The following is a 16,867-nucleotide window of genomic DNA, read 5'->3' as shown; positions in this document are numbered from 1 at the left end:
AGGTGTTAGTCATTACCTCTTAAGTAGAAAATATTTTTTCTCAGCGACTTTTACTGCCTTACCTGTACTCAGCGTTAGTGCTGCTGGCCAAAAGGGTGGGAGCCTGGCACAAAGTTTGCATTTCCATTGGCCCATTCATCAAAATGCTCCCTGCATGCTCATCTTATAAACCCAAGTAAAGCATTTCTAGAGCAGATGCTTTTCAGGAAACTGCTGCCAAAGTGAGCTAAAATGTCCTATTGTTCTTATCCCTGTGAAGGTGAAAAGTCAGCTTGTTGCTTCTGTTAACACTTCTTGCAGCTGTTCTTTGAAATCGGGCACTGATTTAGGAGTGTCACAGTGCACGTGCTGAACAGCAGGTGTATCCATCTCTCTTAACCCAGCAGCTGAAGAACATCAGCGGTCACAATTTTATTAGAAAGCTGGGGGGAAATTACAGCAGCTTTTTCAGGCACTCGTCGGTGCTGTTTGGCTTGGCAAACAGGTAGTACCATTTGTCGTAGGCTGCTACTGCGCTCAGCAATTTTTGATGTCTAAAATGAGGGTGTTAAATATATGTTTCAGCTGGAGGAGCGGCATGAGAAGCTGAGAAATGGTATGGATCAGCAAGTTCTTTATGAGAAGTCTATAGATCAGCAGATGGAGGAAGACTGGAGAAAGAAGAATTTCCCTGACCCAGTCACAGAGTGTAAGCCGCCGCCTCCTGCACAGGAGTTCCAAACAGCACGCCTTTTCCTCTCTCACTTTGGATTTCTGTCACTAGAAGCACTGAAGGTGACTGGAGGCTTCCCTTAATTGCTTCAAATGCTGCCATTATTAGAGACTATTACTGTTTAATATTGGGTCCAACCACTTATAGCCTATATTAGACAGAGCTGTGCAGGAAAGCAGAACAAATTTGGGTACAAATAACAAAGATGTTTGTGGCATCCTGAATATTATAAAATTGTTGGTCTTCAGGGTGCCACAAGACTCTTTGTAAGGTTTTCTTTTTCTTGCAACAGACTTAAAACAGCTACTGCTCTGGATATTTATCTAAATTACTTTCAGAAAGTGTTAACCATTGTGATGCCATCAGTCTATGTGGGTGTAAGGCTGGCTATTGTATCTACATGGTTTTTTTAAATTGGGTTTATGTGTATGGGCGGAGGGGCTCTTTTTCTTCAGATTTTAAAATAAGGTCCTTGTTTCATTGTTGTATGTAGAAGAAATGTGTCTGTCGTTTTCATTACTTAGTACAATTTCTTTTTTGCATCTGCACACATCTATGTGTTGCTATATAATAAAGCTGTAAGACTGTTGTCAAGTTGCAGTTAGTGTGGCTGCCAGTAGATGGCCACAGCAATTCCAGCATCATGACAGAACAGGTGGGAAATCAAGCAACATGGGTGATAGATGGCACAGCGGTTTAAAGGAGAAGGGTAAGAGGAACTTCAGAAAACAGTTTGGCAAACTCTGAAGTGCCTTTCCCCCTTCTGTTAAGCATCTCTCCCGTGGTGTTTGAAGACGGCGGGGTGCGCTTCAGAGAGCAATTTGGCAAACCATTCTCTGAACTTCCTTCCCATCCTCCTTTAAAAGGGGGTTGGAGGGGAGGGGAGGTTTGGGTGAGCTGTGAAGCGATAGACAAAGACATGTATACGAGACTACTAATGTGGGCTCCTCTTCTTGGATCTTCTTTAGCAAGCTGATTGCATATTAACAAATTTAAGTGGCTGATAACAATTTATAGGTAACCACAAAAGGTGATTATGTAGAGGTATAAAATCTATGTTGCTTTTTGTTTGGTTAGGAACCTGCTAACAGCAGACTACCTCCTCACCTGATTGCACTTGATTCTACTATACCCGGGTTTTTTGATGACATTGGTTACCTGGATTTACTACCATGTCGTCCTTTTGATACAGTTTTCATTTTCTATATGAAGGCAGGTCAGAAAACAAGCCAAGAAGTAAGTGGCATGCTTCTAATTTAAACTCTATCAAAAAGTATATTCAAAACATAAATATATCTTGAACTAGAGGAGTAGAAGAGTGTGTCTTTCATATCTCTGGACGTGTATCATCGCTAAAACCCCTTAGAACTGGGTAGCACGATGCTGTGATGGCACATGGTGCATATGCAGTTTCTTTGCACTGCCTAGTCCAAGCTTTCCCCAACCTGGTACCTTCGAGATGTCTTGGACTACATTCCCATCACCATTGGTCAGGGACAATGGGAGTTCTAGAATTGTGGAATACATACTGCCCTGGGGTAAATAACTAGTTAACAATCTGCTCCAGTGTTGTTTACTCTGCTAACTAGATGGCTTGATTGTACAGGCCAGCACTTCTAAACACCTTAAAAATGTGCATACATAGCCTTCTTAAATGCACTGCTGGCCTATTTTCTTCCAGATTTTGAAGAATGTAGAGTCTTCCAGAAATGTCCAGCCACACTTCCTAGAGTTCTTGCTCTCCCTTGGCTGGTCAGTTGATGTAGGGAAACACCCTGGATGGACGGGGCATGTCTCAACTAGCTGGTCCATTAACAGTTTCTGTGATGAAGAGGGATCTGAGCAAGGTGAGAGGTGTTTGTGGAGGTTTCTGTCTGCTTTAATACTTTGTGTCATCTTAGTGTTCTAGAGAGGGATAAAGGCAGAAGGTGCCTTCTTCCCCCTCTATCCCAAGACCTAGGTAGATTGCATGCTCCTCCAGAAGACCACTGCAGATCTGCATTGGATTTGGAGAGGGGGTGACTGCATATTCACCGCTATCATCCCATTGTGATTTGGGAAGAAGAAGGTTCAGCACTGCCCCTTTGTCCTTAGGATGCTTCCTTATGCATAGTTTTAGAAGGGGTGGCCAGAGAGCTGTTCTTATACTGCTTTTCTTACATCACTGCTGAGATTACTATCCCCAGATCTTCTGGTGCAGCAGCAAGTGGTATGCAGAGAAGTGCCTGCAAGGATCTCTCCATATTCATCTGTGGAACAGATTCATGAAAGGTTTGGGGTGGATGTCCTAGAAAGTAGAATAAGTTGTAAAATAGGTGGGGGGGGGATGACAAAGTGCATAACGAGACTGGAAGACCTTCCCTTTAACCCCATCTTTTATTTGCTTTGTTCTCAGATGAAATAATTCCTTCAGAAGACATTGGGGCAAGTATCTTCAATGGGCAAAAGAAAGCACTATATTATGCAGATGCTCTTACAGAAATAGCTTTTGTGGTTCCCTCACCTGTGGAGTCCTTAAGTAAGTGTTCTCTGTGTGTATCTGTTGATTCCATAGCTAATTCCAAAGAGAGTTCCTCAGTTGTGTCACAAGTGTATTAAATATTTGCAATAGAAATGGGTGTGCATTGAGAATTCTAGAGTTGTATCCAGTGGTGCACCAAGGAGTTCTCCTGGCGCAATGAGTGTTTCCTTTGCTTTGCTTTCCTCTCTTTCCCCCTGTGTATTTGTTACATCTGAAGTGTAATTGCCACTCATGTGTTTGTGCCTAACTTCTCCCTTTTGGCTTTCAGCTGATTCCTTGGAAAGCAATGCTTCAGACCAGGAAAGTGACTCCAATATGGATCTTCTGCCTGGAATACTAAAGCAGCCTGCACTGACACTTGAGCTCTTCCCCAATCATACAGACAATCTCAGTTCTTCGCAGAGGGCAAGTTTATGCAACACTGACCAATTGAAGTGTATTTGATATGCAAGTGATAGTCTTAAAGTCGAATAGCCTCTTCCTGTATTAAATAATATGAACTGTTTCATGATACACTAAATAATACTTGCAAAAAAATGTTATTTCAGAAATAGAATAATTTAGTAGGAGCGAGCTTCCCATTTTAAAGTAATTAAGGTCCTGTCTTCCCCTTCGGTTGTGTTGGTTGTTTTTTTTAGAACTATCACAGTTAACAGACACTTTATAGTACAGTATTTTGTACCTGAGGAAATTTTCCCCAGCAAGTGCCTCCATTGCCATGGTGCATCAGAAACAAATCAAAGGGAATCTAAAATTATTGGAGATGTTTAGGCCTCAGTCTGACAACAGTACAATATTTATTGTCTTTTTAATGAAGTGTTCACAATAGGTTGTATGCATTATACTTATTTTTCCCGAAACTTTTGAAAAGGACAGTCTGAATTGCACACCTGAATTGCTTTGATTATTTGGTGACTGTCTTTTTTTTTCCTTTTCCTTTTGTATTTTCAACAGCTCAGTCCAACTTCCAGATGCAAGAGGTTACCGCATGGTCGGGCTGTTCCACCAATGGGACCTGAAACCAAGGTGTATGTGGTCTGGGTTGAACGTTATGATGATATAGGTGGGTGAATCTTAGGCTTTTATTATGGAGTTTGCATGAGCAGACGGGAGCTGACATAAAAGCCTTAGGTTTATACTCTCCCCCTTCCCTTCCCTTCCTCGCCTCCTGGCTGGGAGAAGGACTCTACAGTGGTGCCTCGCAAGACGAAAAGAATCCGTTCTGTGATTCTCTTTGTCTAGCGGTTTTTTTCGTCTTGCGAAGCAAGCCCATTGAAGGATTAGCGGATTAGCGCTATTAGAGGCTTTTAGCAGCTTATCTGCTGATCGGATCAGCTGATAAGCGGCTCAGCGCTATTAGCGGCTTTTAGCGGCTTATCTGCTGATCGGATCAGCTGATAAGCGGCTTAGCGGCTTAGAAAAAGGGGGGGAAGGGGAAAAAACCAGCAGGAACTCGCAATACATTGTTGTCTTGCGAAGCAAGCCCATAGGAGATTCGTTTTGCGAAGCACCTCCAAAACGGAAAACTCTTTCGTCTAGCGAGTTATCCGTCTTGCGGGGCACCACTGTACTAGTGTTGACTCTTGGTAACCCGAGCTTAGCATTCTGTGCCAGCCACAGATTGTGGTTTAAAACAGCCCTTGTCAGTTTCTAAGCAAACCATCTTCATAACCCAGGCCCCCATGTCCAGTTCTTGTTTTATTAATTTGCTTGTTTCAGCCATTTGTGGGTAGTATAGAAAGTGTTTTACTTAAGATTATTACAAGAAGCATTGGTTTTAAAAATATAAAATGGGGAAAAAAACCCAACTTGTTTATTTAGAAGAAGCTGGTTCTGCTTCTTCTTGCTCCTCTCGGGGGCAAACTGGTTCTGCAGCGATCCTCGTGGTGGCATTTGGAGGAGGGCTGGGCTGCTGTGGCAGCTGGATGGTGACAATTCCTCAAGCTCCTTCTTTCTCCACTCTGCTCAGGGCACGATGGTCCTTCAGACCAATTCTAGTTACGTGCTTTTAAATACCAGTCACTTAACATGATTTGGTTTCTCATTTTGTACTATCTCTTACAACATGAAAAGGGAATATTTAATCTATCGTGAATATGTTTATCTTGCAGAGAACTTCCCTCTCTCTGACTTGGTTTCAGAGACCAGCACTGGAGTAGAAACTACAACAAACAGCAGCACTTCTTTGAGGTATGACCTGAATTTATCTGCATTTCCACCTCTGCCATTTGCATAGAGGTCCTACAGGCAGGTTAATGCATTGCTTCCTGCTATTTCTTTCGCTCTTGGAAGTACTCTGCTCACATGCAAGCTGTGTGTTGGGTGTTCATGGATTTTAGTCCCAGCAGCCCTTAGAAAGATGTGTTGGCACTTGAGAAATGTTGCAGAAATTCATGAGTCCAAAGGGTGTGGTTACATGGTCCTTCCCCTTCTTTCAAACACGTATTTTGGGCCCAGAAAACTGTCAGTCTGATGCCTTATATTCCTCCTATCACGCAATATTTTTATGGCATTGCCCAGATTTTCTTCCTTTAAGTAACATTCAAGGTGTACCCAATTCCTACACTTTTCTGTATTTTTCAAGTTTTTATTTAATTTTGAAAAAATGTTGGCTGGCCCAGCTGTTTCCATTTTGAAATGTTTGCTTACATTGGTAACATTTATGTGTTTAAGGTCCGCCACTCCTGAAAAAGAGGTTCCAGTGATTTTCATCCACCCCCTAAATACTGGATTGTTCAGGGTTAAAGTGCAAGGAGCTACTGGGAAATTCAACATGGTCATCCCACTGGTGGATGGAATGATAGTAAGCAGGAGAGCATTAGGTAGGTGCTTTTAATTAACATTGGATGATTAAGCAACACTGACACCAAACCCTACACATACTAAGTAAAATAGAAACATCACCACCCAACCCCAACCCCCATCTCCCCCCCCCACCTCTCCCCCTTTTCTTCCTAATGTCTCAACAAATGAAACTGATTTGTAAAAATGTTACATGGTAAAAATATGAGAGAGAGAGACATTACACATACATTTGTAAATCAAGAAAATCTTCAATAAAAATGCATTTAAAAAAACAAAAACAAAACAGAGCTCCCCTTGGAGTAAGGGAGGAATAATGATAAAAAACATTGGGTGATTAACATAACTCGCATCTTTGCGACTATGAGTGCAATTTAATAATGCTATCCCTTGACACATCAGCACCAGGCTACTTCTGATGTTGCAAATTGTTCTGCCTGTAAAGAAAAATGCCCACATTTAGCCTTTTCCAGTGAAGGAGATAACCTGGAGTGCTTGGCTGGGATTCTCAGCAACAGTAGCCATATCGAAAGGCATCGGTTTGTGGGTGGCTGAATGAATGACAAAATATACCATCTTTGATCTTGTTGGGGAAGGTGTTTTCCAAGAAGGCAGGGAACTAGCCTTTTCATACTAAGGCAGAGTAGCACTTATGTTTCAAGACAGTCTCTTCGGCCACATTTATTCCTAAGTAAAGTTGACAACTATGAGAAGATTCCAAACCTCACAAGTGTCGCAGACTTGAGGATGCAGAGAACACTTTTTCCTTTTAGCCTCAGAAAGTCCTAAAAATAACTTTCCTGGGGGAAGAAGTAAGCAGCATTAATGTGTTCTTTTTTCCATTTAAGGCTTCTTAGTGAGACAGACAGTAATAAATATTTGTCGAAGAAAACGGCTGGAAAGTGACTCGTACAATCCTCCACATGTCCGTCGAAAACAGAAAATAGCTGACATTGTCAATAAATATAGGAACAAACAGCTGGAGCCAGAGTTTTATACCTCTCTTTTCCAGGAGGCTGGGCTCAAAAACTGCAATCCTTAGACCAATATCCTCCCTGAACAATTAGATCAGAGCTTGGTGTCTACGGTAATGGGGGGGGGGGGCCTTCCCCACCCTGCAAGTCCTGTATAAAGAAACCACAACCTGAGCATGACTTCTGCTTCTGCTGCAAGGAAGAAATGAGGACACAATATAGGCACTTTCCCTGAAAACCAGCTTCACTCCATCAGCTGCTGCAGAGGGACAAACTTTCACCATCAGTCACTATTTAGTAATATGTAGTGGATGTGTAGTAGAGAGAGGGGGGTTGACTGCACTTCTCATAGCTTTCTCTGTTGACATAAAAGGCCAGATTCTGAACTAGCACCTGAAGTTTGGTGCTTGGCTTCATAGCAGGTTGGGTTCAGGTGCATTTTTTCCCAGACAGAGACCATGAAATTGCAATAAATTATTGTGCTATATCTTGTTTGGTTTCCTTTCCCACCTGCAAGCAGGCCTATTTATTTATTTTTAGCTCCACTCAGAGGCTCCATTTCTGATTCTCCTCCTCTAGATCCAAGATGCATGTACCCATGGGTCCGTTGCTCAAAGTTTCTTTACCTTTTTGTAGGTTGCAAGCACCCTCTTCCTACTGCTGGCCAGTCCAGGATAAAAGCTCTGGGGTATTGGTGAGGGATGGGGAAGCAAAGAAGGTTGGCTCTTTGAGCTAAGGATGGTCCATTTAAGTCAGCTTTGAGACAAAGAAAAGCCTGTATAGTGGTTCATCCCAATTGTATTTATGACCAGTACATAATTTCACCTGTATCTTATGAATGCTAAAAATGTGATTTCTCATCTGACCAGTCCACCCTTATAGAAAGAAGTGAAATCCTTGTCCTGGAAAAGGTGCAATCAGAATGTATGTCCATCTCTGCATGTAAGAACTAGTTACAACCACCCTATTGTGAAATCTGATTTCTGAATTGCAAATGTTCTTTACAGAAAGGGATAGATGCTTCTTTTCATGTCCCACAGTTCGTTCATTCATTTTACTGAAAGAGGTGGGTTTCTTTTTTAAAAAAAGGAATTATTCAAACCTTGGCACACCATAGCTGTCCAATGTCATTGGAAGTGAAGACCCATGCAAGTTAAATGTAAGGTCATTAAAAAGTGTACTAGAAATTATCTGATAATTGTTACAAGTGTTTGAAATTAAATGGTTTCATCCTTGCTTTGCACTGATATCAGTCTGGAACCATATATTACATGCATGGCTTCTGCCCAAAACAACCGGCAACGTTGTTCCCACCCTTAACATCTAGTAATACAAAGTCATGCGGCTTCAAATTTCCCTGGTGTTCTTCCACTTCATTGGCTAATGTGTGTTGTATTACTGGATGTTACTGGAGAGGAAAGAAATAGCTACCCTGTGCAGATTTAAAGAATAAATTATTAGATCACTTGGTTTTCTTGTGCTTAATACTTGGATGCAAGGCAGGGTACCATTTTCTTAATAAAACCTTTATTGAAGCTGATAAAACCTTTTAAAAATCTACCTGCACATTTTATAAATGGAGGCCGTGTTTTCCAAAAGGGAATCCAGAAAATAATGCTTTGTGCAAGAACTTTCTGGATAGCTATTAAAAAGTCAAATTGCATTTTCAGAAATAAATAAGAGATACAAACCTAGTCCACATTTATTTGGAAACAAGTCCTACTGATTTGAACATATTTGATTCCTAGTAGGCATATAGTATGATATTTAAGCAAGCAAGAATTAAGTTCCTAAGTTCCCAACACAGTTTACGTTTGAGGTTTTTTGATGGTTCTCTTCTCTTTTTTTACCATCAGCCTTGCAGATTAGCACGCTTTGCTTTACTATTGCCTAATTGCAGGAAGTTGCTGGAACGTGTTCAAGGATAAAATGTGAAGAATAACTATTTAGAAGCAAACACTCCCAAGATCAAGATGATTCACTTCATAGCAGCCCCTTAGTATTTAAGATTCATCATTGGGGAGCCAGTATAATATCCTTACAAGTCTTAACCTAGTACTGAAACAAGGCTGAGAAATTCTAGAGCAAAATTAACTCTTGATTCTTCAGAAGCATATATAATATTAATAATAATGCAAGTGGCTTACAATTGACAATACCATTTTTGTTTTGCTTTAATTTGTTCATTTTTGCTTATGGAACACATGACCAGTAGTCTTCTGAAGCAAGTGAACTACTCTCCCAGTGTTAGTGAAACACAAGTTGGTGGGCCTTTTCAATGTCTAAAATTAATATGGTCTGTTCAGTTTCTGTGCCCAGGTGGGCCCCCAGCATAGAATGTAAATGCCAGCCCTTTTGCTTTTAAATACAGCATTGGAATATCCTTTGAAAAACAGTTGAGTTCCACTTGTCTATTTATTTATTTTTTAAATACCCAGTGTTCCCAGTATGCATAGCATGGAACTTTGAAAACTTTTACCTGTAACTGATGTGTTAGCCATAAAAGACATAGACATGACAGCTTTCGTTTAGTTAAAACGTTTACCTTTCTCAATGTTGCTATGCAATCTGATACTTGAGGGCAGGAAGCAAACTGTCCATTAATAGAACGTGCAAAAGTAAGTTATATTTTGACTCTTTGAGATCCTGAAGAAAAGCTCTTTTGAAACTGGCCTACAGCAGCAGTATTCCCCTATATCTTTTGATGTAGTTGAATTATGACAAAGAAAGCAGAGTGGCAAGGTCTGGAGCAATTGGCGAAGGGCTTAGCAAAAAGAAACTTGGTCGCTTTTGATGGATTTCCAGTGAGGCTATGTGTGTTAAAGCTAATCTTTGAGGCAGTACTTGCTTCATAACGGTTATAGCAAAAATATTTTATTACACAGCACTCCTCTGAGAGGTGTACTTTTTGTTCATAAAAGCTGCCAGGGTGGTCATTTAAAAACCCTAAAGAGCTTCCTGGTTTCTTAGGGAAGAGTAAACAATGGAGCCTGCTGCTTACATTGAATTAGCATGCTAGCATCTTGTCAGCTTGTGGTGTGGGTCCACATATGAAAAATAAGGGCGCATTATAAAATCACTCTCAAAGTCTGGCATGTTTAGCTGTCCTGCTTAATTGATGCACAGATTGGAACAGCAAATAGCACTGCTAGTGGGGATGCAGGTCGTTCTGATACTTGCATAGCAGTTACTTTGTACTGAACATTTGCCAGGATTAACCTAGTGCACGAACACTAAACTTAATTGAACCCTCTTAGATACTGTTCTGATCTAGATGATGATCTGTCACATTTAGTCCATGGATTAAATGGCACAACCAATGCATGCGTACCACAAGAGCCGTGTAATAAAAGGTTGAGCAGTTGGGCGACTGCATATAGAAATCAGTGGTTTGAACCATGTATGTACTTTGGGTGAAGCCATTAGTTTGTTTTAACTAATGACCTGCCCAAACCATCCTTTTGAGTTACACAGACAGGACAGAAATGTATTAAATCTACAACAGCTTTTGAACTGGGTTAGAGGCATGGCCCAGTTTGGTGTTCAAGAGTTCAAATAATTTGCTTTTAATTACAGCCTCTCATGTTCAAAAACCTTCTGTTTAGTAAAAGAAATTTCAGTTTGTTAAACTCTGCTGTGAAAATAAGGGTTGTATGCTTGTAAAGATCCCCCCTCCCCCAGGAACTCCTTTCTATTAAGCCAGTGTATTCTTGCCCCCAGGAATTTACTTCTCCAAAATTTATAATTTGCTTGATGCAGCCTTAACTTAAAAAACCCTGCTCTTGAGCAGACATGCTGCCCTGAATCCACATTTGTGTTATACTTACTTTTTCTTCCATTGGGTACTTAACACCACACAAGTGGACTTGAAGTTGTGGCCTAAATCTGCATGCAGGAATTCTTTTGATTCTGTTAATAAAAATACTACGGAGGGAAATAACAGCAGTGATTTCTCCACTGAGCAATTAATGGAAATGTGTAAGGGCTCACTTTCGCTGTGTTATCCCAAATGTGTGTGATGTGGTCCTTTGGTACAGATGCTGGTTGTCTGTTTTTGTATGTGTGTAAATGAGAAGGCTTCCAAGTGCACTGATAGCTTCCTGTCCCCTGTGCAGAACTATTGACTGACCAATTAACTGCAATACAATGTTCTGTCTAGAGCTCTCTAAACATGACTGCCTTTGAAAAATTGGTTCTTTTTAGGTCAGGTTGAGGCATCAGGCTTGTAAAACTCAATATAACATTTAAATTTCCAACTTTTGTTTTGGATACCATTGCACAGGATAATCAAAAGAATCGAAGTTTGTAGACCAGGCTTGGTTCTTAACATTTAGGTTGCTTGTTTCCTATTACTGTTTCCTTTGGGTATCTTAACTACCATGTATTATTTGTTTTCACTCTGGTCTCTTGAAGAGATGAAATATTAGGGCTGCAGTATTTACCACATAAACATATACAAGGGTTGTACTCAAGTCCTCTTAATAAAGCATCATACACTTGGAAGTTAGTCATCTTCACAACAATTTCAAATCAAAAATGTCAGTTTTAGTACCTTTTTGATAGTTTCCATTTAAGAAATATAAAGCACCTTTAAGCTGGTCCTTCAAATATATTTTAAATGTAAAGAAAAAAATCAAATGGGGAGGGAGCTGAGTGGAATCATGTCTGAAAGAGTAGCTATTTTGTATGGAGAGCAGCTATAGAAAACGCAGCTTGCTTCAGGTCCTCAGTACCAGCCCTATTTTCTTCAGTGGGTCATAAGCTGTTAGGAGTGCCTTGAGGATTGGACTGCCCATTATCTGTAGCCGCTTCCCAGGAGGGAAGTATACAATTGTCATGCAGTGTTCATAATATTTAGCCCAGGTGGAATATAGAACTATAATTCAACATGAATAGTGAACAGAAGTACAACACGGTGATAGATACACAATTGATAGAGTGCATCTTTGAAAGACAACTGGGTTTTTGCAGGAGTGCTTGGAAGGAGATGGCTAGATACCATGTGCTTAATCATGTACAATTGTGTATAAAGTTCTGTATGTTGCCAAGACATGATCTTTTTGTTCTTATTGTATTTTCTGTAAATATTCCTACCACTAAGTTGTAAAGGCAGACTGTAAATACAAAGATGTGAAGCTATGTTCCTCTGTCTCTAGTACTTTATCTCTTGTTTAGGGAAGGCACAAAGGCTTGTTTGTATTTATGCCAACTCTTTGTCTAGAAGAAACACATCAGATCTTGAATGTAACACAATTAGTCAAATAAATTTTAAAGATTATTCTTATGTATGAAGCTGATGGTCTTCAGTGTGTGAGCTCCTTCTCCTGTTATCCTTCATATACAAATGAGAATGGGGAATTGCTTAGTGTCTACAGTGCTTCCAGGTGTTGCTGTTGGCACCAATGGCAGTAGCATAGAAATTATGGAAGACAAAGGTATTTCATTTGGGAATTTAAACTTCCTATCCCTTTTTTTTTAATATGATACAAGAACATAGGGAAGACTTCAATGCCACTCTTCTGATCATCCTGTCGGCACAAGCAATTCTGCTTGCCACATGGGACAACCCCACACTCCTCCCCCCTCCCCAATTGTTCTCGAGCTTTTCCTGACCTTCCAGAATGGATTTGGGTGAGGTGGGAGAGGCAGAGAAGGGGGAGAAGCCCTCTTGCACTCTCAGGAGCCCTTGTGCTGGCTTCTGGTAGCACATTGAGTTAGCTGAATCTGGGCCAACAGAGCCCTGCTTGCTCAGACCAAAGGCTCAACTACTCTCGCATTCTGTTCTCAGATCAGTCAACCAGATAACAATTTCTGTCCTGTCTGTGCTCATAATAATATCCTATTATATGGTAGAGTTACATTAGTAATCTCTTCTTAAAAAACCTAAAAAGGAAGGTGTGTGCTGCCCCCTTAATAGGGCTGAGGCAGGAAGCTAGGTATTATCTAAGAAGTGATTTCACAGCAAAGACAAGATTCACAACAGGGACTTCCTCATTCATATTAGATGTTACAACATAGGAAACTGCCTTATGCAGAGACAAACCATTTGGTCCATCTAGCTCAGGCATCTCCAACCTTCAGCCCTCCAGATGTTTTGGACTACAATTCCCATCATCCCTGACCACTGGTCCTGTTAGCTAGGGATCATGGGAGTTGTAGGCCAATACCTCTGGAGGGCCGCAGGTTGGGGATTCCTGTTCTAGCTCATAACTGTCTACAGTAGCAGCTCTCCAGAGTTTCAGAGAGGAGGCTTTGCTGGCCCTGCCTGGAGATACCCATGACTAGACCTGAGTCCTGAGTGCAAGGCATATGTGATGCCCACTGAGCTAAGGCAGTGATTCTCCATCCTTTGAAACCATCTGGACTAGCATCAGTTTACACCATGAACATGTGGGTTTGTATGACTGGTGTGCTATCCCTTGCAAAACGCTGCTGCTGGAGTTGCCCTAAATCACTATAAATCTGTGAAAAATTAATCTGATCACAGCTCATGGATAATGCAGGTCTTGAAAATCTCTCAAAATAGAAATTGGGAGATGAGAAAAGTTTGTGGCAGTCCCACTTTGTTAAATTATCACTAATAATGCAGGGACGGTTTACAAGCAAGCTTAAGTGTACAGACACCTTTTTATTTTTACGGTTTTCGAGCTAATTGCTCTCAGAAGTGCAAATCAATGTAGCTCACAGTCTATCACATAACAGAGCTGAATACAGCTTCTCATTTCTAAAAGCACAACTGCAATGTTCTCAGAAATCTCTAAATAAAGCAGCTTCACCTTACATCTAAGTAGCTCAGCCTTGGTCCTATAGTTTGCTTGCATGACATGGAGGGCTCTTGCAAGTATTTATGGACCAAAGAAGCCATATCTATATATTTTTTCTTGTAAAAGTATACACATTCAACTTCAGTGGGGCATTCCCCTCTCCTTAAATGCACCTCAAGGCTCCTATTTTCCAAGATCTGGATTTGACTTTGTATTCATACTGCGCCACCAAAATGCTCACCACTGTGGTTGGCTTTCCCGAAAAAGAACCACACGCACAAGCAACAAGAACAACTAATGAACAGCCCCAACATGGGAGGTCATGCACAAGTCAGGAGGAACATGTGCAGAACATGTTACAGAGCCTGTTTGGTTGTACAAAGCAACATCAAATTGTTAAAACGTCTTGGCTGCTGTTGGCAGGTAGTATTGTACATTTGGTTTAGAGGTATACGAGATGAAAATCCCGCCATATGGCACTAAATGATTGTGGTTTTTCCTTGCCTTGCATCAAATGTATTCACCTTTAGATCACTCTTAAGGTCAACATCACCCATTCCATACACTGGAAAAGCTACAGGTAAGAAAGGGTTTAGACTCAGCCTCTAGAAAGGGTTTAGACTCTTCAATGTCCTCAGTCAATGTCCATGTCTCATTCCCCCCTCCCCGGCTGGCTTCCACAGCCGCTATTCCAGATTGTTGCTGCTTCAGTGGATCTTCCCCTTTCCTTTCCTAGCCCCTCTATCTTTTATGTTGCTGCACATATGCGCACAGCTTAAATCATGGCAATTAAATGCCTATTAAATGCAGCAGCCGCAGCAGCAGCACAACACAGAGAAGGAGTGCTATAATGGTGATATGAATTCAAGAGCTTTGTCAAAAAGAGTATGGCTGTGCTGCTTGAATCCATAGATCTCACATGCCTGGCCATCTGTACATTTGTGTTCCAAGTGTTTTTCCTCATGCAAGCCAGGTGCCTTAAATATGGCTATTAAATATTGACAACGTAGATTCAAAAGACCATGGGTGGTTCTTTCAGCCTTGCTTTCATATAGCACACTCTTTTCCTGCAATGCACACTACACCGAAGTGGTTCTTGTGCAAGGGGAAAGTCTGTAACAAGGCAGGTATCTGTATACTGCAAGCATTACTCTTATCACACCTATATTGCTACACCAGGAATAAAAAATGTCCCATATGGTTACCTTGGCTGCTATCCTTTTTTCACGGAAACCTTTCACATATTTGCTTGTCTTGCTTGACTAGGAAGAAGGATGCTACAACTCACACAAATGCTTCGCTGCATATCTGTGCTAGTTTCTGGGTTAGGTTTGCCAGGAAATTTTAAACTGCTGTTTTAAAAAAACCTCTGTCAGCGAACCTAGCCTGACTTGCGTCTAACACTGCAAATGTTCTATGCAGCTCTGCAGTCCCCTGGCTGTCAATGGTTATCAATGGCTGCTTTCCTAATGTTTTATTTTGAAATAAGTACAACCCACTCTGTGAAGAGGCAGGTGCAATTAAATTCTATTAGGTGTTAGAAACAAGAAGAACTTATACCAATTTAAACAACAAGATAATTAGGATATACTTATTGTGTGGATTAAAAAAAAATTACTTTGCACAAAGACATTAAGAATGTATCTCTGTAGTTTACACCACTGTTTTCTCTTTGCAGATGACTACCGAAGCATTAAGTGGCATTAATCTTAGTGCCCAAATGCATTCAAATTCTGCGTGTATTCTCAAAAGCAGTCTTTCAGATTTCAGAATAACCATTTGTATGCAAGCACCTATATTGCAGAGCACTGAAGTTCCCTGTTTTCTATAAATCAGCATCTAATACTGTGCATAAATGCAATTGTCCCAATGGAGTTTTGCTGCTGTGCAAGAGCTGTGGCACTCTCAGCTATGCCCAAATTGTACCCAAACTCACCAGCACAATCCAATGGTCAGAAGATTGGAGGGATGCAAATACTTTCTAAGATATATTGGACTTGAGGGGAGGGTGGGATATCCCACAAAAGTGACCCAAACCCAGCCAGATGGGTGGGGTATAAATAAATTATTATTGTTGTTGTTGTTGTTGTTGTTGTTGTTGTTGTTGTTTATTATATTGACAATTGCTTCAGAGGATAGTTGGTCATAATGTAGAAAATTATGAAAGCCCAAGACGCATGGCCTTACAGTGCAAAATGTTTTTTCTGGGCAAGAAAGCATTAAGCTGATCAGTTTATAGCAGAGCAAATATCCTGCAAATGGTTGCTCATTCATTGCATCAAAAACATCTTAAATTAACTTAAAGACAAAGGGTGATAGTCAACATTAGTCTCCCACAGAGTAGATCATTGAAATCAATGGATTTTTGGTCCATTGATTTCCATGGATCTACTCTGAGAATGAGTAACATTGGATGTTGTCAATGTAATTATGACATAAGTTTTCACAGACCATTTTATTAATCAGATTCATTACCTTCAGCTGGAAGATGAGTGAAGTGGGGGGGAGGAATCTTTTCTTAAAGAATTGCCTCTGTTTGGGAGACAATTGCATTTTCCTGGCATTCAAACAGGGCCTGGTCTAAAAAGACAGGCAGTTTCAGGTCAGTACCTAGAGCATTTTATTAATAAATGAAAAATAGTGGGTTGTAGCCAATATTTTAAAGTCTGAGTCTATTATCGTTAATATTGGGTTGACTACATCTTACTGTAGCTGAGTACCAGCTAACAAAGCAACTGCAATTTGGAATAGCAGCTACATCACGGCCAATAAGCAACAAAACTATCTCCCCAGGCTCAATTCAAATTGTTGGTTTAAACCTTTTAAAACAGTGGTTGGCAGAAGATAGATTGGGATCTACTGGTAGGTCTCTTGCTGACATGTAGACTTTCCTCATGCAGATAGACCTTGGCAACACATGGGCATGTGTGAAACCTAATGCCAAGGCAGTGCCAGCAGCATGGCCCCATTGCTGCTAACCAGATGAGGCCTCCCATGGCAATTACTCCATCCATAAGAAATTCCATCTAGGCAGTTAACCAGAAGGGGGAGTTAAGATGCCTTTTTTTTAAAGGACTTCGATTAGTTTGGCACA

At 40.8% G+C, this 16,867-nt stretch overlaps 1 protein-coding gene across 4 annotated transcripts in view; it reads left to right on the top strand.

The window, feature by feature from the left end:
• RALGAPB (Ral GTPase activating protein non-catalytic subunit beta) overlaps positions 1–12,301 on the top strand; it is a 59,273-nt gene extending 46,972 nt beyond the window's left edge. For all 4 annotated transcript variants that reach the window (XM_083508365.1, XM_083508364.1, XM_083508363.1 and 1 more), the window contains 9 exons: positions 565–774; positions 1,790–1,948; positions 2,394–2,559; positions 3,108–3,230; positions 3,502–3,638; positions 4,188–4,296; positions 5,345–5,423; positions 5,907–6,055; positions 6,884–12,301. In XM_083508365.1, coding sequence (XP_083364491.1) covers positions 565–774; positions 1,790–1,948; positions 2,394–2,559; positions 3,108–3,230; positions 3,502–3,638; positions 4,188–4,296; positions 5,345–5,423; positions 5,907–6,055; positions 6,884–7,077 — 1,326 coding nt within the window. In that variant the 3' untranslated portion in view covers positions 7,078–12,301. The remainder of the gene's footprint in view (positions 1–564; positions 775–1,789; positions 1,949–2,393; positions 2,560–3,107; positions 3,231–3,501; positions 3,639–4,187; positions 4,297–5,344; positions 5,424–5,906; positions 6,056–6,883) is intronic.
• Positions 12,302–16,867: the final 4,566 nt, after the last annotated feature.

This window comes from Podarcis liolepis (genome assembly GCF_965112155.1).
Source record: "Podarcis liolepis genome assembly, chromosome: 6".
Lineage (NCBI taxonomy): Eukaryota > Metazoa > Chordata > Lepidosauria > Squamata > Lacertidae > Podarcis > Podarcis liolepis.
This window is presented reverse-complemented; position numbering and strand designations above follow the sequence as displayed.